Genomic DNA, 27,858 nt, shown 5'->3' on the forward strand with positions numbered 1-27,858 from the left:
AGAGCTATTGGTCCAGGAAGTGAAACCAGATATTATAGGAATAACAGAAACATGGTGGAATACTGGGCATGACTGGAGTACAGGTATTGAGGGGCATGTGCTGTTTAGGAAAGACAGAAATAAGGGTAAAGGTGGTGGAGTCGCATTGTATATCAAAGATGAGGTAGATTGTAAAGAAATAAAAAGTGATGGAATGGAGAAGACAGAGTCCGTTTGGGCAAAAATCACATTGGGGAAGAAAACTATCAGATCCTCCCCTGGGATAGTGCTTGGGGTGTGTTACAGACCACCAGGATCCAATTTGGATATGGATAGAGACCTCTTTAATGTTTTTAATGAAGTAAATACTCATGGAAACTGCGTAATCATGGGAGATTTCAACTTTCCAGATATAGACTGGAGAACACATGCTAGTAATAATAACAGGGCTCAGATTTTCCTAGATGTGATAGCTGATGAATTCCTTCATCAAGTAGTTGCTGAACCAACAAGGGGGGATGCTATTTTAGATTTGGTTTTGGTGAGTAGCAAGGACCTCATAGATGAAATGGTTGTAGGAGACAACCTTGGCTCGAGTGATCATGAGCTAATTCAGTTCAAATGAAATGGAAGGATAAACAAAAATAAATCTGAGACTAGGGTTTTTGATTTCAAAAGGGCTAACTTTAATAAATTAAGGAAATTAGTTAGGGAAGTTGATTGGACTAAAGAAATTATGGATCTTGAGGTGGAGGAGGCCTGGAATTATAAGTTAAAGTTGCAGAAGCTGTCAGAAGCCTGTATCCCAAGAAAAGGGAAAAAATGTATAGGCAGGAGTGTTAGACCAAGCTGGATGAGCAAGCATCTCAGAGAGGAGATTAAGAAAAAGCAGAAAGCATATAAGGAGTGGAAAATGGGAGGGATCAGTAAAGAAAGCTACCTTATTGAGGTTAGAGCATGTAGGGACAAAGTGAGAAAGGCTAAAAGTCAGGTAGAGTTGGACCTTGCAAAGGGAATTAAAACCAATAGTAAAAGGTTTTATAGCCATATAAATAGGAAAAAAAAACAAAAAGAAGTAGGACCGCTAATTACTAAGGATGGAGTGGAGGTTAAGGATAATCTAGGAATGGCCCAATATTTGAACAAATACTTTGCTTCAGTCTTTAATGAGGCTAATGAATAGCTTAGGGATAATGGTAAATTAACAAATGGGACTGAGGATAAGGAGGTAGATATTACCATACCCGAGGTAAAAGCCAAACTTGAACAGCTTAATGGGAGTAAATCGGGGGGCCCAGATAATCTTCATCCAAGAATATTAAAGGAACTGGCACATGAACTTGCAAGTCCATTAGCAAAATTTTTTAATAAATCTCTAAACTCAGGGGTTGTACCATTTGACTTGAGAATAGCTAATATAGTTCCGATTTTTAAGAAAGGGGGGGGGGGGGGAAAGCGACCTGGGTAACTATAGGCCTGTTAGTTTGACATCTGTAGTATGTAAGATCCTGGAAAAAATTTGAAGGAGAAAGTAGTTAGAGACATTGAGGCCAATGGCAATTGGGACAAATTACAACATAGTTTTACAAAAGGTAGATCGTGCCAAACCAACCTGATCTCCTTTTTTGGGAAAGTAACAGATTTTTTAGATAAAGGAAATGCCGTGGATCTGATCTACCTCGACTTTAGTAAGGCATTTGATACAGTACCACATGCGGAATTATTGGTTACATTGGAAAAGATAGGGATTAATATGAAAGTTGAGAGGTGGATAAGCAACTGGTTAAAGGGGAGACTACAGCGGGTCATAGTGAAAGGTGAACTGTCAGGTTGGAGGAAGGTTACTAGCGGAGTTCCTCAGGGATCAGTTTTGGGGCCAATTTTATTTAATCTTTTTATCGCTGACCTTGGCACCAGAAGTGGAAGTGTCCTGATAAAATTTGCGAATGACACAAAGTTGGGAGCTATTGCCAATTCAGAAAAGGATCGGGATATCATACAGGAAGATCTGGAGGATCTTGTAAATTGGAGTGATAGCAATAGGATGAAATTTAATAGTGAGAAGTGTAAGGTTATGCATTTAGGGATTAATAACAAGAATTTTAGTTATAAGCTGGGGACACATCAGTTGGAAGTAACGGAGCAGGAGAAGGACCTCGGAGTCCTGGTCGATCACAGGGTGACTATGAGCCGCCATTGTGACATGGCCGTGAAAAAGGCTAATACGATCTTGGGATGTATTAGGCGAGGTATTTCCAGTGGGATAAGGAGGTGTTAGTGCCATTATACACGGCATTGGTGAGACCCCATTTGGAATACTGTGGGCAGTTCTGGTCTCCCATGTTTAAGAAGGATGAATTCAAACTGGAACAGGTACAAAGAAGGGCCACTAGGATGATCCAAGGAATGGAAAACCTGTCTTATGAAAGGAGACTCAAGGAGCTTGGCTTGTTTACCTTAACCAAAAGAAGGCTGAGGGGGGACATGATTGCTCTCTTTAAATATATTAGAGGGATAAATACCAGGGAGGGAGAGGAATTATTTAAGCTTAATGCCAATGTGGACACAAGAACAAATGGATATAAGCTGGCTAGTAGGAAGTTTAGACTTGAGATTAGACGAAGGTTTCTAACCATTAGAGGAGTGAGGTTCTGGAACTGCCTTCCAAGGGAAGTAGTGGGGGCAAAAGATCTATCTGGCTTCAAGATTAAACTAGATGGGTTTATGAAGGGGATGGTTTGATGAGATAACAGGATCTTGGTAACTAATTGACCATTCATTATCAGTGGGAATAGGTCAATGGAGGGATGATAGGAGTTACTATAGAGAACTTTCTGGGTGTCTGGCTGGTGAGTCTTGCCCACATGCTCAGGGTTTAGCTGATCGCCATATTTGGGGTCGGGAAGGAATTTTCCTCCAGGGTAGATTGGCAGAGGCCCTGGAGGTTTTTCGCCTTCCTCTGTAGCATGGGGTACAGATCACAGCTGGAGGTTTCTCTGCAGCTTGGGGTCTTCAAAGTATTTGAAGGCTTCAGTATCTGAGACATAGGTGAGAGGATTATTCTAGGAGGGGTGGGTGAGATTCTGTGGCCTGCACTGTGCAGGGGGTCAGACTAGATGATCAGAATGGTCCCTTCTGACCTTAAAGTCTATGAGTCTATAAGGTTGCATTAGGAGGAGCATTGCCAGCAGATCCAGAGATGTCATCATTCCCCTTTATTCGGCTTTGGTGAGGCCGCATCTGGAGTATTGTGTCCAGTTCTGGGCCCCCCACTACAAAAAGGATGTGGACGCATTGGAAAGGGTCCAGCGGAGGGTGACCAGAATGATTAGGGGGCTGGAGCATATGACTTGTGAGGAGAGGCTGAGGGAGTTGGGTCTGTTTAGTCTGCAGAAGCAAAGAGTGAGGGGGGATTTGAGAGCAGCCTTCAACTTCCTGAAGGGAGGTTCCAAAGAGGATGGAGAGAGGCTGTTCTCAGTAGTGACAGTTGGCAGAACAAGGAGCAATGGTCTCAAGTTGTGGTGGGAGAGATCCAGGTTGGATATTAGGAAAAACTATTTCCCTAGGAGGGTGGTGAAGCACTGGGACGGGTTCCCTAGGGAAGTACTGGAGTCTCCATCCCTAGAGGTGTTTAAGTCTCGGCTTGACACAGCCCTGGCCGGGTCGATTTAGTTGGGATTGGTCCTGCCTAGAGCAGGGGGCTGGACTTGATGACTCCTGAGGGCTCTTCCAGTTCTATGATTCTATGACCTATCCCTGTGTCCCGTGCTGGTAGCCGGCTAGTCTGCAGTTGTCAGTCCCATTCCTGAGGTGGCACCTGGAGCGTCATTGTCCCCTTGCTAATTAGCAGAGCCCCTGGTGAGCATTCCTTGCCCGTTGCTTAGCCACAGACAGAATTTTCCAGCATCCCCACAGAACACATCAGTGTCCCAACGCGGTGCCACGGCGCGCCCCGGGGCAGTTACGTGTGCCCGCCCCGTCGGGGTCGCGACGCGGGATGGCCAGGGGAGGACGGGCCGCACGCGCTGCGGGGCCCAATTCGTGCCATGCCGGCGGGTGGGGAAGCGCTGGCGGCGGGAGAACCTGCGGAGGAACGTGGCGAGAAAGCCGCGGGAGCTGGGCGGACAGTCTGAAGCAGTGAAATGGCCGCGGTGGGGCGCCTGGTGCCGGCGCAGGTGCACTTGGCATGGGTCTGGCCGGCCGGGCAATGCAGTGGGATGACGTCACCCACCGGTGCGGCACCTGCCACACACAAAGGTTGGGAACCACTGGAGTCCATGTTTCTAAGTCCACGTACAGACCTCACACAAGTGCACGAATAGCAGACACAGAATCAGTAGAGCAGAAGCTTTCTTGTGACACCTCACATGCCCCCTTTGTACAGACTTTGGGGTAATCCCCCCCCCGCATGGGCACAGCAGTGACCTGGCTGCTCCCCTTAAAATCCAGTAACGTGACACTAGAATTCTTCGCTCAGCCAGGCCCCTGCAGCAGGCTGTGTTCCTATTTCTTCCCAAAGCCTGCACACCCAGGAATAACTCTTGTCCCTCCTCATCATCTCCCATTTGAGTGGCTGCCCTCTCCTGTCGGCTGGCTTTCCGGTCCCTGGCAGATGGCCGCACAAGCCAGCGTAGCGCCTTGCAGCGCATCCAACGTGCTGGGAGGCCTGGCCGCTGGCGGGGGGGAAGGGCAGCTGGTCCAGCCACGCAGAGCCAGGTGCAGGGGCCTGCCCCTGGTGCGTAACTGCACACACACACGGCTCCCCACCCCCGCCAGCCTTTGCCCACGGTGTCGTCTCTGCTCATTCTCACCGGCCGGGGCAGGGCTGCCAGCCGGAGCCCTGGACAATGAGCCCAGCTGTGGATCGCCGTGGGCTGTGTGGAGCGGGGCCTGGCTTCTGACGTGCGCAGTGCTAGGGACAGGACGCCTGGATCGGGTCCCAAGCTGTGTAAAGCCGTCCGGCGGCGGTGGAGGGCTGAGTGCTAGGCGGGACACGCTGTGACCGCTGTGACCTGCAGCTCAGCGGGGGCTTCCCTCTCCCCAGCGCCGGGCCGCTGACCCTCTGGAGGCGCACCGGGTGTCTGAGCCATCCGACCGAGCATGGCGACAGAAGGGGGCTGGGAGCGGGTGGCCTTGCAACAGGTGTCATGACGCCCGCGTCCCGGGAACCCCGCGTCCGCTCTTGTTTCTGCATTGGAAAGGGGCTTGAAAAGCACTTCCCTTGAGCAGAGAGCGGGGCAGTAGCTTGGTGGCAGGGGAGGAGGTTTCTGGGGGAGCCCCTTGCACCGAGCCTACGGAGGTGGGATGAGACCCAGCGGCACAGGCTGGAGCCGGACAAAAGCGAGGGACAGAACGTGACCCAAGAGGAGTTAACCGTTGACCTGGCGTAGCAAGGAATGCGGCAGAGGCTCCATCCCTTCCTCCTCAGTGATTGGGCATCTCTTCCCGCAGGCTCCGCCCTCGCTGGCCACCAGCCATGGGGCTGGAGGAGGAAGTTGGGGTTCTCAGGCCTGGATCATGCAGGAGCTCGGGGCTAAGGTCCGTCGGCACTTCCAAGCCGAAGCTGTTGGGAGCAGGGCAGGCCACAGGCTGGTCTGACCCTCGTCTGCGCTGGGAGGCTACGGAAGGAATCGCCTGTCTCGGGCCCCCAGGCTGCGCCGAGGCCCAGGGCCGTGAGAAATTGCTCCAAGTCTTCACTCCACAGAATGCGCTTCCGCTCCCTAGGGCCCGTCCCGCCGCCAGGCCAGTGCGAGGTTGGCCTCTGCCCCAATTTCCCTTCCCTGTCAGCAGCGAGCCGGAGACCAGTTCCGGTTCAGCTGCAGCGCTCGGCTGCAGGCAGGGATTCCAAGTTCTCTGAGGGTCGAGCAGGAGAGTGAGTTTGGGGGTTAACGGCCTCAGGAACTCAGCCACAGCTTGGACAGGTCTGTCAGCCCTTGGCTCGAGCTTCATGCCTAGAGAAATGACGTGAGAGGTGCAGGGGCAAAGCCGAACTGCGGCTGCCTTTGGTCTCCTTTGCCGTGTCGCTTGTTCTTCCCCGGGGCCTGGACAAGCCTTGGCGTTTTACCCAGAGGCCTGCCCTGCCGTGTAGGTCCCGGCCTTTCCGTGGGCTCGGCGGCCACCAGACTGCTTGGGGTGTCCCGCAGAAACCCAGCCCCTGTGGGAGTTACAGGTGCGAAGGGGGTTCACCAGGCACGCGCTATGGTACTTGGTGAGTGGCAACTTTCCCACCGTGTGTCTGGGAAGATTCAGAGAATCACAGAGCTCAGGAGCCATCGCGACAGCCCCCTCCCAGGGCAGGACCAACCCAGCTCAACCATCCCAGCCAGGGCTGTGTCCAGCGGGGACTCAAACCCCTCTAGGGACGGAGATTCCCCCTCCCTCGGGAGCCCTCCCAGCGCTTCCTCGCCCGCCTGGGGAAATTGTTTTTCCTCATATCCAACCTAGACCTGCCCCATTGCTCCTTGTTCGGCCGTCAGAGAACCACCTCTCCACCCTCTCTGGAACCCCCCGTCAGGAAGTTGCAGGCTGCTCTCAAATCCCCCCTCACTCTTCCGCAGACTAAACAACCCAAATCCCTCAGCGGCTCCTCAAAGGTCATGTGCTCCAGCCCCGAATCATTTCATTTGCCCACTGCTGGACCCTCTCCAATGCGTCCACATCCTGTCTGCAGTGGGGGCTCAGAACTGGACACAATCCTCCAGATGTGGCCTCACGAGGGCCAAATGAAGGGGAATGATCACTTCTCTGGATCTGCTGGCAATGCTCCTCCTAATGCACCTAATCTGCCATTAGTCTTCTTGGCTACCAGGGCGCCCTGTTGACTCATATCCAGCTTCTCATCCACTGTAATCCCCAGGTCCTTTTCTGCAGAACTGCTGCTTAACCGGTTGGTCCCCAGCCCGTAACAATACTTGGGATTCTTCCGTCCCAAGGGCAGAACGCTGCACTTGTCCTTGTTGAACCTCATCAGATTTCTTGTGGCCCAATCCTCTAATCTGTCCAGGTCACTCTGGACCCTTCCCTGCCCTCCAGCGTATCTACCTCTCCCCCCAGCTTAGTGTCATCCACAAACTTGCTGAGGGTGCAATCCATCCCCTCAGCCAGATCATTAATAAAGATATTGAACAAAACCGGTCCTAGAACCGAACCTTGGGGCACTCTGCTAGAAACCGACCGACGGCCATCCTGACATCGAGCCATTGATCACTACCCGCTGGGCCCGGCCTTCTAGCCAGCTTTCTATCCATCTTACCGTCCATTTATCCAATCCACATTCCCTTAACTTGCTGGCAAGAATATTGTGGGAGACCGTATCAAAAGCCTTGCTAAAGTCAAGGTCTATCACATCCACTGACTTCCCCATGTCCACCGAGCCAGTTACCTCATCATAGAAGCTAATCAGATTGGTCAGGCACGACTTGCCCTTTGTGAATCCATGCTGACTATTCCTGATCCCTTTGCCCTCTTCCAAGAGCTTCACAATGGATTCCTTGAGGATCCCTCCATGATTTTTCCGGGGGCTGAGGTGAGGCTGACTGGTCTGTAGTTCCCTGGATTGTCCTTCCCTTTTGTAAAGATGGGCACTGCACTTGCCTTTTTCCCAGTGATCCCAGGAGTTCTCCTGACTTCCATGAGTTTTCAAAGATAGTGGGGGACCTCTGAGCCTTGGAAGCCAGATCCAGAAAAGCCAAGGCCCACATCTAGCTCCCGGGCCTTAGTTTCTCCACCACTGCTCTAGCCCCGTCTTAATGATTCCCGCCGTTCGGTTTGCTTTTGGCTGCCGCTGCACATTGAGTGGGTGTTTCCAGAGAACTCTCCACAGTGACTCCAAGATCTCTCTAGAATAGTTGTGGCTATTTAGTCCCCGTTGTTTCACACGTGTGCTTGGGATTCTGTTTTCCCTTGTGCACCAATTTGCACTATTGGTGCAACATTAGCTTTCCTCCAGACTTCCTCTGTATTCCAAGCCTTATTGAAAAATAAACATTAATGGTCCAGGGAGCTCCTTAGCCAGCACTTCTCCAACTCTTGGATGCAACCACCCTGACCCGCTGATTTAAAGAAGCCGAATGTTAGCAGCTGCTGTTCACACACCTCGAGACCCGGGCAGTGGGAAGAGGTTCCATACCATGTGGCCACATCAGGTTTTCCAGTCCTTTTTCTTGTCCTTACCTTTGCTGGCCGCTGGTGTCTCTTTGTGCTCTTTGGCTTCCCCAGCCAATGTCCTTAGCTCAAGTGTTCCCTGGCAGCCCTGAAACCATGAGTTTCCTCAGCCTGGGGAGCCTGCCTTCTCTCCCCTCTGGTTACAGGCCCCCTTCTCTCCTCTCCAGTGACAGGCCCCCTGTTAAAGTTCTAGCCTTCACCACATCCTCTGGCAAGGAGTTCCACAAGTAAACTGTGTGCTGAGTGAAGAAAAACTGTATGGCTGCGTCTAGACTGGCATGATTTTGCGGAAATACTTTTAATGGAAAAGTTTTTCCATTAAAAGTATTTCCACAAAAGAGCGTCTAGATTGGCACAGATGCATTTTGCGCTAAAATGGCCATTTTAGCCATCGGGCTTTCTTGTGCAAAAAATGAAGGTGCCTGTCTACACTGGCCCTCTTGTGCAAGTATTCTTGTGCAAGAGGGCTTATCTCTGAGCGGGAGCGTCAAAGTATTTGCGCAAGAAGCACTGAATTCTTACGTTAGAACGTCAGTGTTCTTGCGCAAATTCAAGCGGCCAGTCTAGACGCACCCTATTTGTTTTACACCTGCTGCCTATTAATTTCATTTGGTGACCCCTAGTTCCTGTATTGTGCGAATAAGTAAATAACTTTTCCTTATTGACTTTTTCCACACCAGTCATGAGGTTATAGACCTCTCTAATATCCCCCCTTGGTCTCCTCTTTTCCAAGCTGAAAAGTCCAAATCTTTTGAATCTCTACTCATATGGGACCCGTACCAAACCCCTCATCATTTTTGTTGCCCTTTTCTGAACCTTTTCCAATGCCAGGATATCTTTTTTGAGATGAGGAGACCACATCTGTACGCAGAATTCAAGATGTGGGCGTACCATGGTTTTATATAGAGGAAATAAGATATTCTCTGTCTTATTCTCTCTCCCCTTTTTAACGATTCCCAACATTGTTTGCTTTTTTGACCCAGAGTAGATGTTTCCAGAGAACTCTCCCCAACGACTCCAAGATCTCTCTTTTGAGTGGTTGTAGCTAAATTAGTCCCCATCATATTGTACATATAGTTGGGGTTATTGCTTCCAATGTGCATCACTTTACATTTATCCACATTCAATTTCATTTGCCATTTTGTTGCTAGTCACTTAGTTTGGGGAGATCTTTTTGAAGTTCTTCACAGTCTGCTTTGGTCTTAACTACCTTGAGCAGTTTGGAATCATCTGCAAATGTTGCCACCTCCCTATTTGCCTGTCTCCAGATCATTTATAAATAAATTGAACAGGATGGGTCCCAGGACAGACCCTTGGGGAACCCCACTAGTTACCTCTCTCTACTCGGAAAACTGACCATTTATTCCTACTCTTTGTTTCCTGTCATTTAACCAGTTCTCAGTCCATTAAAGGACCTTCCTTTCTATTCTATGACAACTTACTTTACTTAAGAGCCTTTGGTGAGGGAACTTGTCAAATACTTTCTGGAAATCTATGTACACTATATCCATTGGCTCCCCCTTGTCCACATGATTTTTGACCCCCTCAGATTAGTAAGGCAGGATTTCCCTTTACAGAAACCACATTGACTTCCCCCCAACAAATTATGTTTTTACTTGTCTGACAATTTTATTCTTTACCATAGTTTCAAGTAATTTGCCTGGTGCTGAGATGAGACCTACCGGTTTGTAATTGCCAGGATCACCTCTAGAGGCCTTTTTGAATATTGGCATTACATTAGCTGTCTTCCAGTCATTGGGTATGGAAGCCGATTTAAAGGATCGGTTACAAACCACTGTTAATAGTTCTGCAATTTCACCTTTGAGTTCTTTCAGAATTCTTGGGTGAATGCCATCTGATCCCGGTGACTTGATACTGTTAAGTGTATCAATTTATTCCAAACCGCCTCTGACACCTCAATCTGGGACAATTCCTCAGATTTGTACTTAAAAAGAATGGCTCAGGTTTGAGAATCTCCCCAATATCCTCATCTGTGAAGACCGAAGCAAAGAATGCTATGCCTTTATCATCTTGGAGTGGTGCTTTAGCATCTCGATCGTCCAAGGGCCCCACTGGTTGCTTAGCCGGCTTCCTGCTTATGATGTACTTAAAAAATATTTGTGTGGCGCAGTGGGGGCTGTCTGCTCTGTGACCCGGGGTCCCCCTGCGCTGTGATGGGGGATTCTCACTGACTCTCCCAAATGTGGATTAACCCAGACACCCAGGCCCCGCCTCCCAGGGAGAGACAGAGGGAGGAGGGCGGAGTCTCCCCCTTATCAAGGGGGCTGAGGCATCCTAGGCCTGCCCTGTAACCCGATTACATCTGTGCTGGGCTGTATCCTGGAGAGGCAATAAACTCCCTCTGTTCTACTGGCTGGGGGAGTCTGTTCGTGCCACTACGGGGGTGCAGGAGACGGGGAACCCCCAACGCGCCATCACACTGGTGTCAGAAGTGGGATGCACTGCACCCCGTGGATGGAGCTTCCAGCAGTGAGTGACAAGGCGCAATAGAAGCAAGAGCCCTGGAGCCAGGCATGCTGGAGGCAGAGCGAAGCGGTTCCGGGGAATCGTGGGGCGCTGCAGCACTAGACTGGTGAGTCTGCACCGAGGGGACCAGTAGAGAGAGAGCCTACGCCCAACGCCAGAAGGCAGAGCTGGTGGGGCTATGCAGAGAGAGGGGCTTGCTGTGCGGAAAGCAACCAGGGCCCAGCTGATTGCCTGGCTGGAGGAGAATGACCAGCCACGGGGCTGGGATCCTGTCCCAGTGGGGAGCAGCCAGACCCCCCCCGGGAGCGTGACAGGCTCGGGGGGGGGGGGGGCGGAGCACTGGAGCCTGCCGGAGAGATGGGACAGCTTCCCAGGGGAACCCTGCAACCCATAGTCTGCCCAGGGAAAGGTCCAGCCCAGCAGAGCTGTGGTGGCTGGGGATCCAGCTGCGGAAGAAGGAATTGGAAGTAGAGGACCAAGAGAAGGAGCGCCAAGATCGAGAGAGGGACCACCAGGACTGAGATAGGCAACAGCAGCATGAGCTGGCCATGGCAGAGCGGAGAAGCGGCGCTGAGTGCGGATGGGCCCCAAGGTCCCAGGACTGCCAGACACTTGGAGAGGCTCGTGGTGGCCCAATTGAAGGACATGGGCGACATAGATGGGTTCCTCAGCTCCTTTGAGAGGGCCTGTGGACTGCAACGGGTCCCCCCAGCTGACTGGCTGCAGGAGCTCGTCCCCGCTCTGAACCAGGAGGCGGCTGGAGTGCTCAGTCAGCTGGAGGACCTACAGCCAGGGGATTACAGCCGAGTCAAGGAGGCCCTGCTGGCCTCCAAGATGTACAGGAAGAAGCTCCAGGGGGTGCAGAAGAAGCCACAGGAGACCTATGTGGATCTGGCCTCCCGCCTGGCGCAATACTGCCGCAAGTGGGTGTCTGGAGTCGGAGCCCAGGCCGCAGAGGAGCTGCTCAAGCTGGTCATGATGGAGCAGTTCTATGAAGCGTGCCCACCCAGACTGAGGCTGTGGCTCAAGGACCGGAGACCAGAGAACCCCCAGGAGGCCGGGAGGCTGGTGGATGAGTTCACGGAGAGCTGGTCCGGGTGTGAACGGGAGTCCCGGAGAGAAAGAATCGCACAGAGACCGGTTCTCGGCTGAGCAACGGAGAGAGACACCTCCGAGGTGAGCCCCAGGGACCAGGCAGGGCCCGGGCAGAGCCGACCTGAATGGGCCCACAGAACCTAACTTGCCATCGCTGTGGGCAACGAGGCCACAAGAGGGCTCAATGCACCAGGCGCGAGAACAGGTCCCATGACCTGGGACATTCCAGGGTTAACTGGCTGGGGCTGGAGGAAGGGCAGGCTGCCCCAGAGGCTGGGGCCATCAGGCAAACCTCAGCTCAGAGTGGGGGGGAAGGATGCTCAGTGCACCTCCCCTGGGAGATCTGACCCTCGGGAGGCGGATTTCTCCGTGTACTGGGTGGGGGCAGGACGGCCCCTGCGGAGCGAGAGCCTCGTGGCCCTGCAGGTGGATGGCAGGGAGGTGACGGGCTTCTGGGACACGGGGCGGAGGTGACGCTGGCCTGGCCCGAGGTCGTAGCCCCAGACCACATGGTACCTAACACTCAGCTGACCCTGAGGGGCATAGACGGACCCCGTTTAAAGTGCCTGTAGCCAGGGTGCATCTGAAAGGGGGGGCCGAGAGCCCCAAGGAGGTGGGGGTCCACCCGCACTTGCCCATGGAGGTGCTGATGGGGAGGATCTAGAGGAGTGGCCAGACGGACCCCCCAGGACCCTGGTCGCTGCCCGTAGCCAGAGTCAGCGAGGGGCTGGTGACCCTGACCCAGGGGATGGCTCCCTGCAGGGGGCTCAGGGCCCCATCCCAGTGGACACGGGGTCCAGCCAGGCTGGGACTCCGGACCTAGGCAAAGGTGGGGAACAGGTCCCGATCCCTGCCTCAGCAGCTGAATTCCAGGCTGAGGTGCAGGCAGACCCCTCCTTGCAGAGGCTGAGGGACCAGGCTGGCCTCCGTGCAGCTCAGCCCCGGGGGAGAGGTGGCCAGGAGAGATTCCTGCGGGAGCGTGGACTCCTGTTCCGGGAATGGCTTCCCCCCAGGAAGGCGAGGGCATGGGGGGTCCAGCGGCAGCTGGTCGTCCCCCAAAAGTATCGCAGCAAACTGCTGTATTTGGCCCACGACGTCCCCTTTGCGGGCCCCCGGAGGATCCGGCGCATGTGGCTGAGGCTGCTCCAACACTTCTACTGACCGGGGATATTTGCAGCCGTGCAGTGGTCCTGCGACTCCTGCCAGATGGGGGGAAAGGCCCAAGGTGGGAGAAAGGAAGGCTGATTGGAGGAGTGGTTCCGGAAGCAGCATTAGAGATAGTGGGGCCTGTCGGCCGGTCGACCTGGACGGGGAACAAATACACCCTGGTAGCCGTGGATTTCGCTACCCACTGTCCCGGGGCCGTGGCTCTGCCCTCTATCCAGGCAGACACGGTGGCAGACGCGCTGCTGGCCCTTTTCAGCGAGGTGGGGTTCCCCCAGGAGTCCTCACGGACCAGGGGTCCCACTCCATGTCGGCCCCGCTCTGGTGCTAGTGGGAGAAGCTCGGGGCCCGGCTCATGTGGACCCCAGCGTATGGCGCCCAGCCCAGCAGGCTATTTGGGAGGTTTCAGGGGACCCTGAAGCAGATGCTGGAGGCCTTTATGCTCCGGCACCCGCAGGACTGGGACGAGTATCTGCCCCACCTGCTGTCTGCACAGGGGAAGGCCCCTCGAGTGTCTGCCAGGCTCTCCCAGACCGAGCCAGGGTGCGGAAGAGGGAAGGACCCCCTGGGCTTGCTGAGAGAGTTATGGGGGGGGAAGACCTCCCTGGATGGAGCGTCGGGGGGTGAAGACATCCTGGCTTTCCGGGAAAAGCTCGCTGGGCTCATGGCCCCGGCCAGAGATCAAGGGCAGTGGAAGGGCTGGGACAGCCACCGAAGACGGGCCCGTGCCGGCCCCCCCAGAGCTGTGCAGCAACGGGACAGGGGGGAGCCAGCTCCTGCAGGGCAGCGCCGCAGCCAGCCCGAGCCAAGGGGAGCGCCAATGTCACCGCAGTGGCTTTCCCGGGCAGGGGACCCGAGCTTCCTTTGGTCACAAGCGGAGTGACCCTGTTCACTTTGCTCTAGGAAGGGGGGCAGCTGGGGCGCAGTGGGGGCTGTCTGCTCTGTGACCCGGGGCCCCCTGCGCTGTGATGGGGGATTCTCACCGACTCTCCCAAATGTGAATTAACCCAGACACCCAGGCTCAGCCTCACAGGGAGAGACCGAGGGAGGGGGGGAGACCAGCACCTGGCTGGGGGCAGGGCTGGGAGAGAGTTTTAGTTTGTCTGGTATCACGGGGGAAGCAGCCTAGGGAAAGGGGCTGGGATTTAGGGGCCCAGGCTCCCCCATCTCAAGGGGGCTGAGGCATCCTAGGCCTGCCCTGGAACCAGTTACATCTGTGCTGGGCTGTATCCTGGAGAGGCAATAAACTCCCTCTATTCCACCGGCTGGTGCAGTCTGTTTGTGCCATTCCGGGGTGCAGGAGTTGGGGGACCCCGACGCGCCGTCACAATTTTAATATTATTTTTGAGTCTGTCTCATCTGATCTGACTCACACTTCCATCTCCTCCTCCTCACTAGAACACAGAGCATCTCTGTGAATAGACCCATGTCTGACTGAGCCACGTCTCCACCGCACCCATCGACTTGCTTTAAAAACTGCTCTGCGGCCTTTTCAACGTTCAGTGCTAGGAGTCTGGTTCCACCCTGGCTTAGTGGAGCCCAGCCTTCCTCTATAGGCTCCCCCTCCCCCAAAAGTGTCCCCAGTCCCTAATAAATCCAAACCCTCTTCCCTCCACCATCGTCTCATCCACGCATTGAGACTCTGAAGCTCTGCCTGCCTACCTGGCCCTGAGCGTGGAACTGGAAGCATTTCCGAGAATCCCACCATAGAGGTCCTGGATTTCAGTCTCTTTCCTAGCAGCCTAAATGTGGCCCGATAGGAAGGGGCCGGGGAGTTGGGGGCCCTCTGGCCCGTGGGCCCCTGCTTGCAGCGCCTGCTCTGTTTTTCAGCCAGTGACTTTGGGCTGTTCCTTTCGGACGAAGACCCGAAGAAAGGAATCTGGCTGGAAGCCGGGAAGGCTCTGGACTACTACATGCTCCGCAATGGGGTGAGTGCCCAGGCCCCCGGCCTTGAGCCCCGCTGCCCCAGCCCCCGTGCTCCGCAGCGCCCGGCGTCCCCTGCCTGCCCCACAGCGCTGGGTGCACCCCGATGCCCTGGGGCAGTGCAGCGCACCGGGAGGGCGTGCTGGTCCCCTGTGCCCGGAGGAGCCCCCGGTCGCCAGTGCAGCGCCGGCAGGCAGAACCGAACCCGGGCCCTCTGGAGCTCAGTGCAGGACCCTCTCCAGCCTGGGCTAAAAGCCGCCGGCTCCCAGCCCTAACCGCCAGCGCCTGCTGCAGGACACCATGGAGTACAAGAAGAAGCAGCGACCGCTGAAGATTCGCATGCTGGACGGGACGGTTAAAACCGTCATGGTGGACGACTCCAAGACTGTCACAGAAATGCTCATGACCATCTGTGCCCGGATCGGTGAGGGAGAGCCTGGCCTGGGCGCGGCCACGCGGGGGGCGGGGGCTGTGCCTGTGCCTGGCCGTGGGGGCATGGGCATGGGGCGCTGGCCAGGCACGGGGCTGGCTGTGGGAGGGGAGAGGGTGCTGCCACGGTGGAGGGGCTGTACCTGGCCCTGGGGGCATGGGCATGGGGCGCTGGCCAGGCACGGGGCTGGCTGTGGGAGGGGAGGGGGTGCTGCCACGGTGGAGGGGCTGTGCCTGGCTGTGGGGGCATGGGCATGGGGCGCTGGCCAGGCACGGGTCTGGCTGTGGGAGGGGAGGGAGTGCCGCCATGGGGGGGAGGGCTGTGCCTGGCCATGGGGGCATGGGACGCTGGCCAGGCACGGGGCTGGCTGTGGGGGCATGGCCGTGGGGTGCTGGCCAGGCATGGGGCTGGCTGTGGTAGGGGAGGGGGTGCTGCCACGGTGGAGGGGCTGTGCCTGGCCGTGGGGGCATGGGCATGGGGCGCTGGCCAGGCACGGGGCTGGCTGTGGGAGGGGAGGGGGTGCTGCCACGGTGGAGGGGCTGTGCCTGGCTGTGGGGGCATGGGCATGGGGCGCTGGCCAGGCACGGGGCTGGCTGTGGGAGGGGAGGGGGTGCTGCCACGGTGGAGGGGCTGTGCCTGGCTGTGGGGGCATGGGCATGGGGCGCTGGCCAGGCATGGGGCTGGCTGTGGTAGGGGAGGGGGTGCTGCCACGGTGGAGGGGCTGTGCCTGGCTGTGGGGGCATGGGCATGGGGCGCTGGCCAGGCACGGGGCTGGCTGTGGGAGGGGAGGGAGTGCCGCCATGGGGGGGGAGGGCTGTGCCTGGCCATGGGGGCATGGCCGTGGGGTGCTGGCCAGGCATGGGGCTGGCTGTGGTTGGGAGGGGGGTGCTGCCACGGTGGAGGGGCTGTGCCTGGCCGGGGGGCATGGGCATGGGGTGCTGGCCCGGCGCGGGGCCGTCTGTGCCCTGTAGGCTGTGCCACAGGGCCGTGGCGCCGGCCCGGGGGCTCCCCAGGCAGCCGCTGAGGGGTGCTGCTCCGTCTGCCTTGCAGGCATCACCAACCACGACGAGTACTCGCTGGTGCGGGAGCTGCTGGAGGAGAAGAAGGAGGAGGTGACGGGGACGCTCAAGAAGGACAAGACCTTGCTGCGGGATGAGAAGAAGATGGAGCGGCTCAAGCAGAAGCTGCACACGGACGATGAACGTACGTCCCTGCACTGGGCTCGCGTCTGTCCGGACGGCGGGTCTGTCTGTCCCTCCTGGCCCCGCGCCGGGGGCTGCCGTTCGGCCCCGCTCACGCTCTGTGCTCCGCAGTGAACTGGCTGGACCACGGGGAGAACCCTGCGGGAGCAGGGCGTCGACGACAGCGAGACGCTGCTGCTGCGCCGCAAGTTTCTTCTACTCCGACCAGAACGTGGACTCCCGCGACCCCGTGCAGCTCAACCTGCTCTACGTGCAGGTATGGCCCGGCCCCGCCCCCTATCCCCACCCCCATTCCCCGCCCCGCCCCCTATCCCTGCCCCCTATCCCCGCCCCCATTCCCTGATCCCGCCCCGCCCGCCCACTCCAACCAGAACGTGGACTCCCGCGACCCCGTGCAGCTCAACCTGCTCTACGTGCAGGTACGGCCCGCCCCCCCGCCCCCTATCCCCACCCCCATTCCCCGCCCCGCCCCCTATCCCTGCCCCCTATCCCCGCCCCCATTCCCTGATCCCACCCTGCCTGCCTACTCCGACCAGAACGTGGACTCCCGTGACCCCGTGCAGCTCAACCTGCTCTACGTGCAGGTATGGCCCAGCCCCGCCCCCTATCCCCGTCCCCGCCCCCATTCCCTGATCCCGCCCTGCCTGCCTACTCCCGACCAGAACGTGGACTCCCGCGACCCCGTGCAGCTCAACCTGCTCTACGTGCAGGTATGGCCCGGCCCCGCCCCCTATCCCCGCCCCCTATCCCCGCCCCCATTCCCTGATCCCGCCCCGCCCGCCTACTCCGACCAGAACGTGGACTCCCGCGACCCCGTGCAGCTCAACCTGCTCTACGTGCAGGTATGGCCCAGCCCGCCCCCTATCCCCGCCCCCTATCCCCGTCCCCGCCCCCTATCCCCACCCCCATTCCCTGATCCCGCCCCGCCCCCTATCCCCGTCCCCGCCCCCATTCCCTGATCCCGCCCCGCCCCACTCCAACCAGAACGTGGACTCCCGCGACCCCGTGCAGCTCAACCTGCTCTACGTGCAGGTATGGCCCGGCCCCGCCCCCTATCCCCGCCCCCTATCCCTGTCCCCGCCCCCTATCCCCGTCCCCGCCCCCTATCCCCACCCCCATTCCCTGATCCCGCCCCGCCCCCTATCCCCGTCCCCGCCCCCATTCCCTGATCCCGCCCCGCCCACTCCAACCAGAACGTGGACTCCCGCGACCCCGTGCAGCTCAACCTGCTCTACGTGCAGGTATGGCCCGGCCCCGCCCCCTATCCCCACCCCCATTCCCCGCCCCGTCCCGCCCCCCGCCCCCCGCCCCCCGCCCCCATTCCCTGATCCCGCCCCGCCCGCCTACTCCAACCAGAACGTGGACTCCCGTGACCCTGTGCAGCTCAACCTGCTCTACGTGCAGGTATGGCCCAGCCCCGCCCCCTATCCCCACCCCCTATCCCCGTCCCCGCCCCCTATCCCCACCCCCATTCCCTGATCCCGCCCCGCCCACTCCAACCAGAACGTGGACTCCCGCGACCCCGTGCAGCTCAACCTGCTCTACGTGCAGGTATGGCCCGGCCCCGCCCCCTATCCCCGCCCCCTATCCCCGTCCCCGCCCCCCGCCCCCTATCCCCGTCCCCGCCCCCTATCCCCACCCCCATTCCCTGATCCCGCCCCGCCCCCTATCCCCGTCCCCGCCCCCATTCCCTGATCCCGCCCCGCCCAGTCCAACCAGAACGTGGACTCCCGCGACCCCGTGCAGCTCAACCTGCTCTACGTGCAGGTATGGCCGGCCCCGCCCCCTATCCCCACCCCCATTCCCCGCCCCGTCCCGCCCCCCACCCCCCGCCCCCCGCCCCCATTCCCTGATCCCGCCCCGCCCGCCCACTCCAACCAGAACGTGGACTCCCGCGACCCCGTGCAGCTCAACCTGCTCTACGTGCAGGTATGGCCCGGCCCCGCCCCCTATCCCCGCCCCCGCCCCCTATCCCCACCCCCATTCCCTGATCCCGCCCCGCCCCCTATCCCCGTCCCCGCCCCCATTCCCTGATCCCGCCCCGCCCAGTCCAACCAGAAACGTGGACTCCCGCGACCCCGTGCAGCTCAACCTGCTCTACGTGCAGGTATGGCCCGGCCCCCGCCCCCTATCCCCCACCCCCATTCCCCCGCCCCGTCCCGCCCCCCACCCCCCGCCCCCCGCCCCCATTCCCTGATCCCGCCCCGCCCGCCCACTCCAACCAGAACGTGGACTCCCGCGACCCCCGTGCAGCTCAACCTGCTCTACGTGCAGGTATGGCCCGGCCCCGCCCCCTATCCCCGCCCCCGCCCCCTATCCCCACCCCCATTCCCTGATCCCGCCCCGCCCACTCCAACCAGAACGTGGACTCCCGCGACCCCGTGCAGCTCAACCTGCTCTACGTGCAGGTATGGCCCGGCCCCGCCCCCTATCCCCGCCCCCTATCCCCGCCCCCCGCCCCCTATCCCCGCCCCCATTCCCTGATCCCGCCCCGCCCCCTATCCCCGTCCCCGCCCCCATTCCCTGATCCCGCCCCGCCCACTCCAACCAGAACGTGGACTCCCGCGACCCCTGTGCAGCTCAACCTGCTCTACGTGCAGGTATGGCCCGGCCCCGCCCCCTATCCCCGCCCCCTATCCCCGCCCCCCATTCCCTGATCCCGCCCCCGCCCGCCTACTCCGACCAGAACGTGGACTCCCGCGACCCCGTGCAGCTCAACCTGCTCTACGTGCAGGTATGGCCCAGCCCCGCCCCCTATCCCCGCCCCCTATCCCCGTCCCCGCCCCCTATCCCCACCCCCATTCCCTGATCCCGCCCCGCCCCCTATCCCCGTCCCCGCCCCCATTCCCTGATCCCGCCCCGCCACTCCAACCAGAACGTGGACTCCCGCGACCCCGTGCAGCTCAACCTGCTCTACGTGCAGGTATGGCCCGGCCCCGCCCCCTATCCCCGTCCCGCCCCCTATCCCCACCCCCATTCCCTGATCCCGCCCCGCCCCCTATCCCCGTCCCCGCCCCCATTCCCTGATCCCGCCCCGCCCGCCTACTCCAACCAGAACGTGGACTCCCGTGACCCTGTGCAGCTCAACCTGCTCTACGTGCAGGTATGGCCCAGCCCCGCCCCCTATCCCCACCCCCTATCCCCGTCCCCCGCCCCCTATCCCCACCCCCCATTCCCTGATCCCGCCCCGCCCACTCCAACCAGAACGTGGACTCCCGCGACCCCGTGCAGCTCAACCTGCTCTACGTGCAGGTATGGCCCGGCCCGCCCCCTATCCCCGCCCCCTATCCCCGTCCCCGCCCCCGCCCCCTATCCCCGCCCCCGCCCCCTATCCCCACCCCCATTCCCTGATCCCGCCCCGCCCCTCCTATCCCCGTCCCCGCCCCCATTCCCTGAACCCGCCCCGCCCAGTCCAACCAGAACGTGGACTCCCGCGACCCCGTGCAGCTCAACCTGCTCTACGTGCAGGTATGGCCCGGCCCCGCCCCCTATCCCCACCCCCATTCCCCGCCCCGTCCCGCCCCCCGCCCCCCGCCCCCATTCCCTGATCCCGCCCCGCCCGCCCACTCCAACCAGAACGTGGACTCCCCGCGACCCCGTGCAGCTCAACCTGCTCTACGTGCAGGTATGGCCCGGCCCCGCCCCCTATCCCCGCCCCCGCCCCCTATCCCCACCCCCATTCCCTGATCCCGCCCCGCCCACTCCAACCAGAACGTGGACTCCCGCGACCCCGTGCAGCTCAACCTGCTCTACGTGCAGGTATGGCCCGGCCCCGCCCCCTATCCCCGCCCCCTATCCCGTCCCCGCCCCCTATCCCCACCCCCATTCCCTGATCCCGCCCCGCCCCCTATCCCCGTCCCCGCCCCCATTCCCTGATCCCGCCCCGCCCACTCCAACCAGAACGTGGACTCCCGCGACCCCGTGCAGCTCAACCTGCTCTACGTGCAGGTATGGCCCGGCCCCGCCCCCTATCCCCACCCCCATTCCCCGCCCCGTCCCGCCCCCCGCCCCCCGCCCCCATTCCCTGATCCCGCCCCGCCCGCCCACTCCAACCAGAACGTGGACTCCCGCGACCCCGTGCAGCTCAACCTGCTCTACGTGCAGGTATGGCCCGGCCCCGCCCCCTATCCCCACCCCCATTCCCCGCCCCGTCCCGCCCCCCGCCCCCCGCCCCCCGCCCCCATTCCCTGATCCCGCCCCGCCCGCCTACTCCAACCAGAACGTGGACTCCCGCGACCCCGTGCAGCTCAACCTGCTCTACGTGCAGGTACGGCCTGGCCCCACCCCCTCACCCCGCCCCCAATCCCGCCCCCTCTCCCCGCCCCCTCATTCCCCAATCCCACCCCCTCCCCGCCCCCATTCCCTGATCCCACCCCGCCCGCCTACTCCGACCAGAACGTGGACTCCCGCGACCCCGTGCAGCTCAACCTGCTCTACGTGCAGGTACGGCCTGGCCCCGCCCCCTATCCCCACCCCAATCCCGCCCCCTCTCCCCGCCCCCCCATTCCCTGATCCCACCCTGCCCCGCCCCGCCCCCATTCCCTGATCCCGCCCCGCACGCCTACTCCGACCAGAACGTGGACTCCCGCGACCCCGTGCAGCTCAAGCTGCCTCTACGTGCAGGTATGGCCCGGCCCCGCCCCCTATCCCCACCCCCATTTCCCGCCCCGCCCCCCGCCCCCATTCCCTGATCCCGCCCCGCCCGCCTACTCCAACCAGAACGTGGACTCCCGCGACCCCGTGCAGCTCAACCTGCTCTACGTGCAGGTATGGCCCGGCCCCACCCCCTATCCCCACCCCCTATCCCCGTCCCCGCCCCCTATCCCCGTCCCCCGCCCCCTATCCCCGTCCCCATTCCCTGATCCCGCCCCGCCCCCTATCCCCGTCCCCGCCCCCATTCCCTGATCCCGCCCCGCCCACTCCAACCAGAACGTGGACTCCCGCGACCCCGTGCAGCTCAACCTGCTCTACGTGTAGGTATGGCCCGGCCCCGCCCCCTATCCCCACCCCCATTCCCCGTCCCGCCCCCCGCCCCCATTCCCTGATCCCGCCCCGCCCGCCTACTCCAACCAGAACGTGGACTCCCGCGACCCCGTGCAGCTCAACCTGCTCTACGCCCCCATTCCCCGCCCCGTCCCGCCCCTATCCCCGCCCCCCGCTCTCCCCACCCTGTCCCCTTTGCCCCCCCTGCACTCGCCTCCGGCATCCCCTGTCTGGGCCCCTACATTCACCCCCACCCATGCCCCCAGCGCTTGCCCCCGGCGAGCCCCACCTGTAGCTAGCCCTGCTGCAGCCAGGGGCCGGACCAGCTGAGCTCTTAGGGGCCCTGTGAGACCGTTCCCTGGGGAGCCAGCACTGCCCGGTGGGGGTGGGAGACGGGCTGCCCTGGCCTGGCACCCCCTGGCCCTCAGCCTGCCCGTTCCCAGCCCCGAAGAGACATTACCGAGTGGCCAGGAATGGCCTCCCCCTCCCCCGCCCCCCATGGTGCCTCTGCCCTCCCCCCACCACCCCAGCACCGCATCTCTGCCCCAAATCCAGTGTGCGGACTGCTCCCTCCCCCCGCACAAACCCTTCCACCCCCCTCGCCTTCTCCCACCCCCCTCGCCTTCTCCCTCCCCCCTCGCCTTCTCCCTCCCCCCGCGCAAACCCTTCCACCCCCCTTGCCTTCTCCCACCCCCCTTGCCTTCTCCCTCCCCCCTCGCCTTCTCCCTCCCCCCTCGCCTTCTCCCTCCCCCCGCGCAAACCCTTCCACCCCCCCTCGCCTTCTCCCTCCCCCGCGCAAACCCTTCCACCCCCCTCGCCTTCTCCCACCCCCTCGCCTTCTCCCTCCCCCCTCGCCTTCTCCCTCCCCCCGCGCAAACCCTTCCACCCCTCTCGCCTTCTCCCTCCCCCCGCGCAAACCCTTCCACCCCCCTCGCCTTCTCCCACCCCCCTCGCCTTCTCCCTCCCCCCGCGCAAACCCTTCCACCCCCCTCGCCTTCTGCCTCCCCCCGCGCAAACCCTTCCACCCCCCTCGCCCTCTCCCTCCCCCCGCGCAAACCCTTCCACCCCCCTCGCCCTCTCCCTCCCCCCCCGCGCAAACCCTTCCACCCCCCTCGCCCTCTCCCTCCCCCCCCGCGCAAACCCTTCCACCCCCCTCGCCCTCTCCCTCCCCCCGCGCAAACCCTTCCACCCTCCTCGCCTTCTCCCTCCCCCCGCGCAAACCCTTCCACCCCCCTCGCCCTCTCCCTCCCCCCGCGCAAACCCTTCCACCCCCCTCGCCCTCTCCCTCCCCCCCCGCGCAAACCCTTCCACCCCCCTCGCCCTCTCCCTCCCCCCGCGCAAACCCTTCCACCCTCCTCGCCTTCTCCCTCCCCCCGCGCAAACCCTTCCACCCCCCTCGCCTTCTCCCTCCCCCCGCGCAAACCCTTCCACCCCCCTCGCCTTCTCCCTCCCCCCCCGCGCAAACCCTTCCTCCCCCCCTCGCCTTCTCCCTCCCCCCCCGCGCAAACCCTTCCACCCCCCTCGCCTTCTCCCTCCCCCCGCGCAAACCCTTCCTCCCCCCCTCGCCTTCTCCCTCCCCCCCCGCGCAAACCCTTCCTCCCCCCCTCGCCTTCTCCCTCCCCCCCCGCGCAAACCCTTCCTCCCCCCCTCGCCCTCTCCCTCCCCCCCCGCGCAAACCCTTCCACCCCCCTCGCCCCTCTCCCTCCCCCCCCGCGCAAACCCTTCCTCCCCCCTCGCCTTCTCCCTCCCCCCGCGCAAACCCTTCCACCCCCCTCGCCTTCTCCCTCCCCCCCGCGCAAACCCTTCCACCCCCCTCGCCTTCTCCCTCCCCCCGCGCAAACCCTTCACCCCCTCGCCTTCTCCCACCCCCCTCGCCTTCTCCCTCCCCCCGCGCAAACCCTTCCTCCCCCCTCGCCTTCTCCCTCCCCCCGCGCAAACCCTCCACCCCCCTCGCCTTCTCCCTCCCCCCCGCGCAAACCCTTCCACCCCCCTCGCCTTCTCCCACCCCCCCGCGCAAACCCTTCCACCCCCCTCGCCTTCTCCCTCCCCCGCGCAAACCCTTCCACCCCCTCGCCTTCTCCCACCCCCCTCGCCTTCTCCCTCCCCCCCGCGCAAACCCTTCCACCCCCCTCGCCTTCTCCCTCCCCCCGCGCAAACCCTTCCACCCCCCTCGCCTTCTCCCTCCCCCCCGCGCAAACCCTTCCACCATACCCAAACCCCCCTCGCCTTCTCCCTCCCCCCGCGCAAACCCTTCCACCCCCCTCGCCTTCTCCCTCCCCCCCGCGCAAACCCTTCCACCCCCCTCGCCTTCTCCCTCCCCCGCGCAAACCCTTCCACCCCCCTCGCCTTCTCCCTCCCCCCCGCGCAAACCCTTCCACCCCCTCGCCTTCTCCCATCCCCCTCGCCTTCTCCCTCCCCCCGCGCAAACCCTTCCACCTCCCTCGCCTTCTCCCTCCCCCCCGCGCAAATCCTCCCACCCCCCTCGCCTTCTGCCTCCCCCCGCACAAACCCTTCCACCCCCCTCGCCTTCTCCCACCCCCCTCGCCTTCTCCCTCCCCCTGCGCAAACCCTTCCACCCCCCTCGCCTTCTCCCACCCCCCCGCGCAAACCCTTCCACCCCCCTCGCCTTCTCCCACCCCCCCGCGCAAACCCTTCCACCCCCCTCGCCTTCTCCCTCCCCCCCGCGCAAACCCTTCCACCCCCCTCGCCTTCTCCCTCCCCCCGCGCAAACCCTTCCACCCCCTCGCCTTCTCCACCCCCCTCGCCTTCTCCCTCCCCCCGCGCAAACCCTTCCACCCCCTCGCCTTCTCCCACCCCCCTCGCCTTCTCCCTCCCCCCGCGCAAACCCTTCCACCCCCCTCGCCTTCTCCCTCCCCCCCCGCGCAAACCCTTCCACCCCCCCTCGCCTTCTCCCTCCCCCCCCGCGCAAACCCTTCCTCCCCCCTCGCCTTCTCCCTCCCCCCCGCGCAAACCCTTCCACCCCCCTCGCCTTCTCCCTCCCCCCGCGCAAACCCTTCCACCCCCCTCGCCTTCTCCCTCCCCCTCGCCTTCTCCCTCCCCCCGCGCAAACCCTTCCACCTCCCTCGCCTTCTCCCTCCCCCCGCGCAAACCCTTCCACCCCCCTCGCCTTCTCCCTCCCCCCCGCGCAAACCCTTCCACCCCCCTCGCCTTCTCCCTCCCCCTCGCCTTCTCCCTCCCCCCGCGCAAACCCTTCCACCTCCCTCGCCTTCTCCCTCCCCCCGCGCAAAACCCTTCCACCCCCCTCGCCTTCTCCCTCCCCCCGCGCAAACCCTTCCACCCCCCTCGCCTTCTCCCTCCCCCCGCGCAAACCCTTCCACCCCCCTCGCCTTCTCCCTCCCCCCTCGCCTTCTCCCTCCCCCCGCGCAAACCCTTCCACCCCCCTCGCCTTCTCCCTCCCCCCTCTCGCCTTCTCCCTCCCCCCGCGCAAACCCTTCCACCCCCCTCGCCTTCTCCCTCCCCCCTCGCCTTCTCCCTCCCCCCCGCGCAAACCCTTCCACCCCCCTCGCCTTCTCCCTCCCCCCGCGCAAACCCTTCCACCCCCCTCGCCTTCTCCCTCCCCCCGCGCAAACCCTTCCACCCCCCTCGCCTTCTCCCTCCCCCCGCGCAAACCCTTCCACCCCCCTCGCCTTCTCCCCCGCAGGCCCGGGACGACATCCTGAACGGCTCCCACCCCGTCTCCTTCGACAAGGCCTGCGAGTTCGCCGGCTTCCAGTCTCAGATCCAGTTCGGCCCCCACAACGAGCAGAAGCACAAGCCGGGCTTCCTGGAGTGAGAGTCGAGGAGCCCCCGAACCGCCGCCCAGCCCCCCCCGGGTCCCTTTGACACCCCCTTCCCGGCACCCCCAGTGCAGCGCCGGGCCCCCCCAGGCTCCCTGCCTAGACCCCCAGTGCAGCGCGGGGCCCCCCCAGGCTCCCTGCCTAGACCCCCAGTGCAGCGCCGGGGCCCCCCCAGGCTCCCTGCCTAGACCCCCAGTGCAGCGCCGTGGCCCCCCCAGGCTCCCTGCCTAGACCCCCAGTGCAGCGCCGTGGCCCCCCCAGGCTCCCTGCCTAGACCCCCAGTGCAGTGCCGGGCCCCCCCCAGGCTCCCTGCCTAGCCCCCCCAGTGCAGCGCCGGGCCCCCCAGGCTCCCTGCCTAGCCCCCCCAGTGCAGCGCCGGGCCCCCCCCAGGCTCCCTGCCTAGCCCCCCCAGTGCAGCGCCGGGCCCCCCCAGGCTCCCTGCCTAGCCCCCCCAGTGCAGCGCCGGGTCCCCCCCAGGCTCCCTGCCTAGCCCCCCCCAGTGCAGCGCCGGGTCCCCCCCAGGCTCCCTGCCTAGCCCCCCCGGTGCAGCGCCGGGGCCCCCCCAGGCTCCCTGCCTAGCCCCCCCGGTGCAGCGCCGGGTCCCCCCCCAGGCTCCCTGCCTAGCCCCCCTGGTGCAGCGCCGGGTCCCCCCCAGGCTCCCTGCCTAGCCCCCCCGGTGCAGCGCCGGGGCCCCCCCAGGCTCCCTACCTAGCCCCCCCGGTGCAGCGCCGGGCCCCCCCAGGCTCCCTGCCTAGCCCCCCCGGTGCAGCGCGGGGCCCCCCCAGGCTCCCTGCCTAGCCCCCCCGGTGCAGCGCCGGGCCCCCCCAGGCTCCCTACCTAGCCCCCCCAGTGCAGCGCCGGGGCCCCCCAGGCTCCCTGCCTAGCCCCCCCGGTGCAGCGCCGGGCCCCCCCAGGCTCCCTGCCTAGCCCCCCCAGTGCAGCGCCGGGCCCCCCCAGGCTCCCTACCTAGCCCCCCCAGTGCAGCGCCGGGGCCCCCCAGGCTCCCTGCCTAGCCCCCCCGGTGCAGCGCCGGGGCCCCCCCAGGCTCCCTGCCTAGCCCCCCCGGTGCAGCGCCGGGGCCCCCCCAGGCTCCCTGCCTAGCCCCCCCGGTGCAGCGCCGGGCCCCCCCAGGCTCCCTGCCTAGCCCCCCCGGTGCAGCGCGGGGCCCCCCCAGGCTCCCTGCCTAGCCCCCCCAGTGCAGCGCCGGGCCCCCCCAGGCTCCCTACCTAGCCCCCCCAGTGCAGCGCCGGGGCCCCCCAGGCTCCCTGCCTAGCCCCCCCGGTGCAGCGCCAGGGCCCCCCCAGGCTCCCTGCCTAGCCCCCCCGGTGCAGCGCCGGGGCCCCCCCAGGCTCCCTGCCTAGCCCCCCCGGTGCAGCGCCGGGGCCCCCCCAGGCTCCCTGCCTAGCCCCCCCGGTGCAGCGCCGGGGCCCCCCCAGGCTCCCTGTCTAGCCCCCCCCGGTGCAGCGCCGGGGCCCCCCCAGGCTCCCTGCCTAGCCCCCCCGGTGCAGCGCCGGGGCCCCCCCAGGCTCCCTGCCTAGCCCCCCCGGTGCAGCGCCGGGGCCCCCCCCAGGCTCCCTACCTAGCCCCCCCGGTGCAGCGCCGGGGCCCCCCCAGGCTCCCTGTCTAGCCCCCCCGGTGCAGCGCCGGGGCCCCCCCAGGCTCCCTGTCTAGCCCCCCCGGTGCAGCGCCGGGTCCCCCCCAGGCTCCCTACCTAGCCCCCCCCGGTGCAGCGCCGGGTCCCCCCCAGGCTCCCTACCTAGCCCCCCCGGTGCAGCGCCGGGGCCCCCCCAGGCTCCCTACCTAGCCCCCCCGGTGCAGCGCCGGGGCCCCCCCAGGCTCCCTACCTAGCCCCCCCGGTGCAGCGCCGGGGCCCCCCCCCAGGCTCCCTGTCTAGCCCCCCCGGTGCAGCGCCGGGGCCCCCCCAGGTTCCCTACCTAGCCCCCCCGGTGCAGCGCCGGGGCCCCCCCAGGCTCCCTGTCTAGCCCCCCCAGTGCAGCGCTGGGCTTTGCCGGCTGCTCCCCCCCCACTCCCTCCGGACCATCTTCCCCGAGGGGCCGCTCTGTGGGCTCCTGGCGCTGCGTGCTCGGTACCTCTGCACTGCCCGGGCCCTGCGGGGTGGAGTCGGAGCCGGGCTCTGGGGCGTGCCCAGGTCTGGCCTCCTGCGGGTGACAGCTGCTCTGCTCTGCCTGCAGCCTGAAGGATTTCCTTCCCAAGGAGTACATCAAGCAGAAGGGCGAGCGCAAGATCTTCCTGGTGCGTGGGCAGCTGGGCTGGGCCTGTCCCAAGGCTGCAGCCCCTGGCGGGGAGAGGACTCTGCCTTGGGAGTGCAGGGCTGGCCAGGAGCAGCCGTGGGGAGGAAGGGAGTGGAGCTGGTTACTGGTGGGCCATGGGGGTGGGCAGCTAGGGCAAGAGCTGTGGGGGGGAGCTGCATTGGCGGGGTGTGCAGGAGGGAGCCGCAGGGGGCGGGGCGTGCTGGAGGGAGCTGCGGGGGGGCGGGGTGTGCTGGAGGGGGGCGTGCTGGAGAGGGCTACGGGGGGCAGGGCGTGTTGGAGGGGGGCGTGCTGGAGGGGACCGCGGGGGGCGGGGTGTGCTGGAGGGGGGCGTGCTGGAGGGGACCGCGGGGGGCGGGGTGTGC

At 63.2% G+C, this 27,858-nt stretch overlaps 1 protein-coding gene across 1 annotated transcript in view; it reads left to right on the forward strand.

Annotated features, from left to right (window-relative positions):
* The window catches only part of LOC142825271 (talin-1-like), an 89,229-nt gene that overhangs the window by 49,703 nt on the left and 11,668 nt on the right, over positions 1–27,858 (forward strand). The window contains 8 exon segments of the mRNA XM_075917105.1: positions 14,719–14,816; positions 15,106–15,235; positions 16,292–16,444; positions 16,555–16,568; positions 16,570–16,632; positions 16,634–16,699; positions 25,088–25,215; positions 27,416–27,476. Coding sequence (XP_075773220.1) covers positions 14,719–14,816; positions 15,106–15,235; positions 16,292–16,444; positions 16,555–16,568; positions 16,570–16,632; positions 16,634–16,699; positions 25,088–25,215; positions 27,416–27,476 — 713 coding nt within the window.

Source organism: Pelodiscus sinensis, unplaced genomic scaffold (assembly GCF_049634645.1).
Source record: "Pelodiscus sinensis isolate JC-2024 unplaced genomic scaffold, ASM4963464v1 ctg100, whole genome shotgun sequence".
NCBI lineage: Eukaryota > Metazoa > Chordata > Testudines > Trionychidae > Pelodiscus > Pelodiscus sinensis.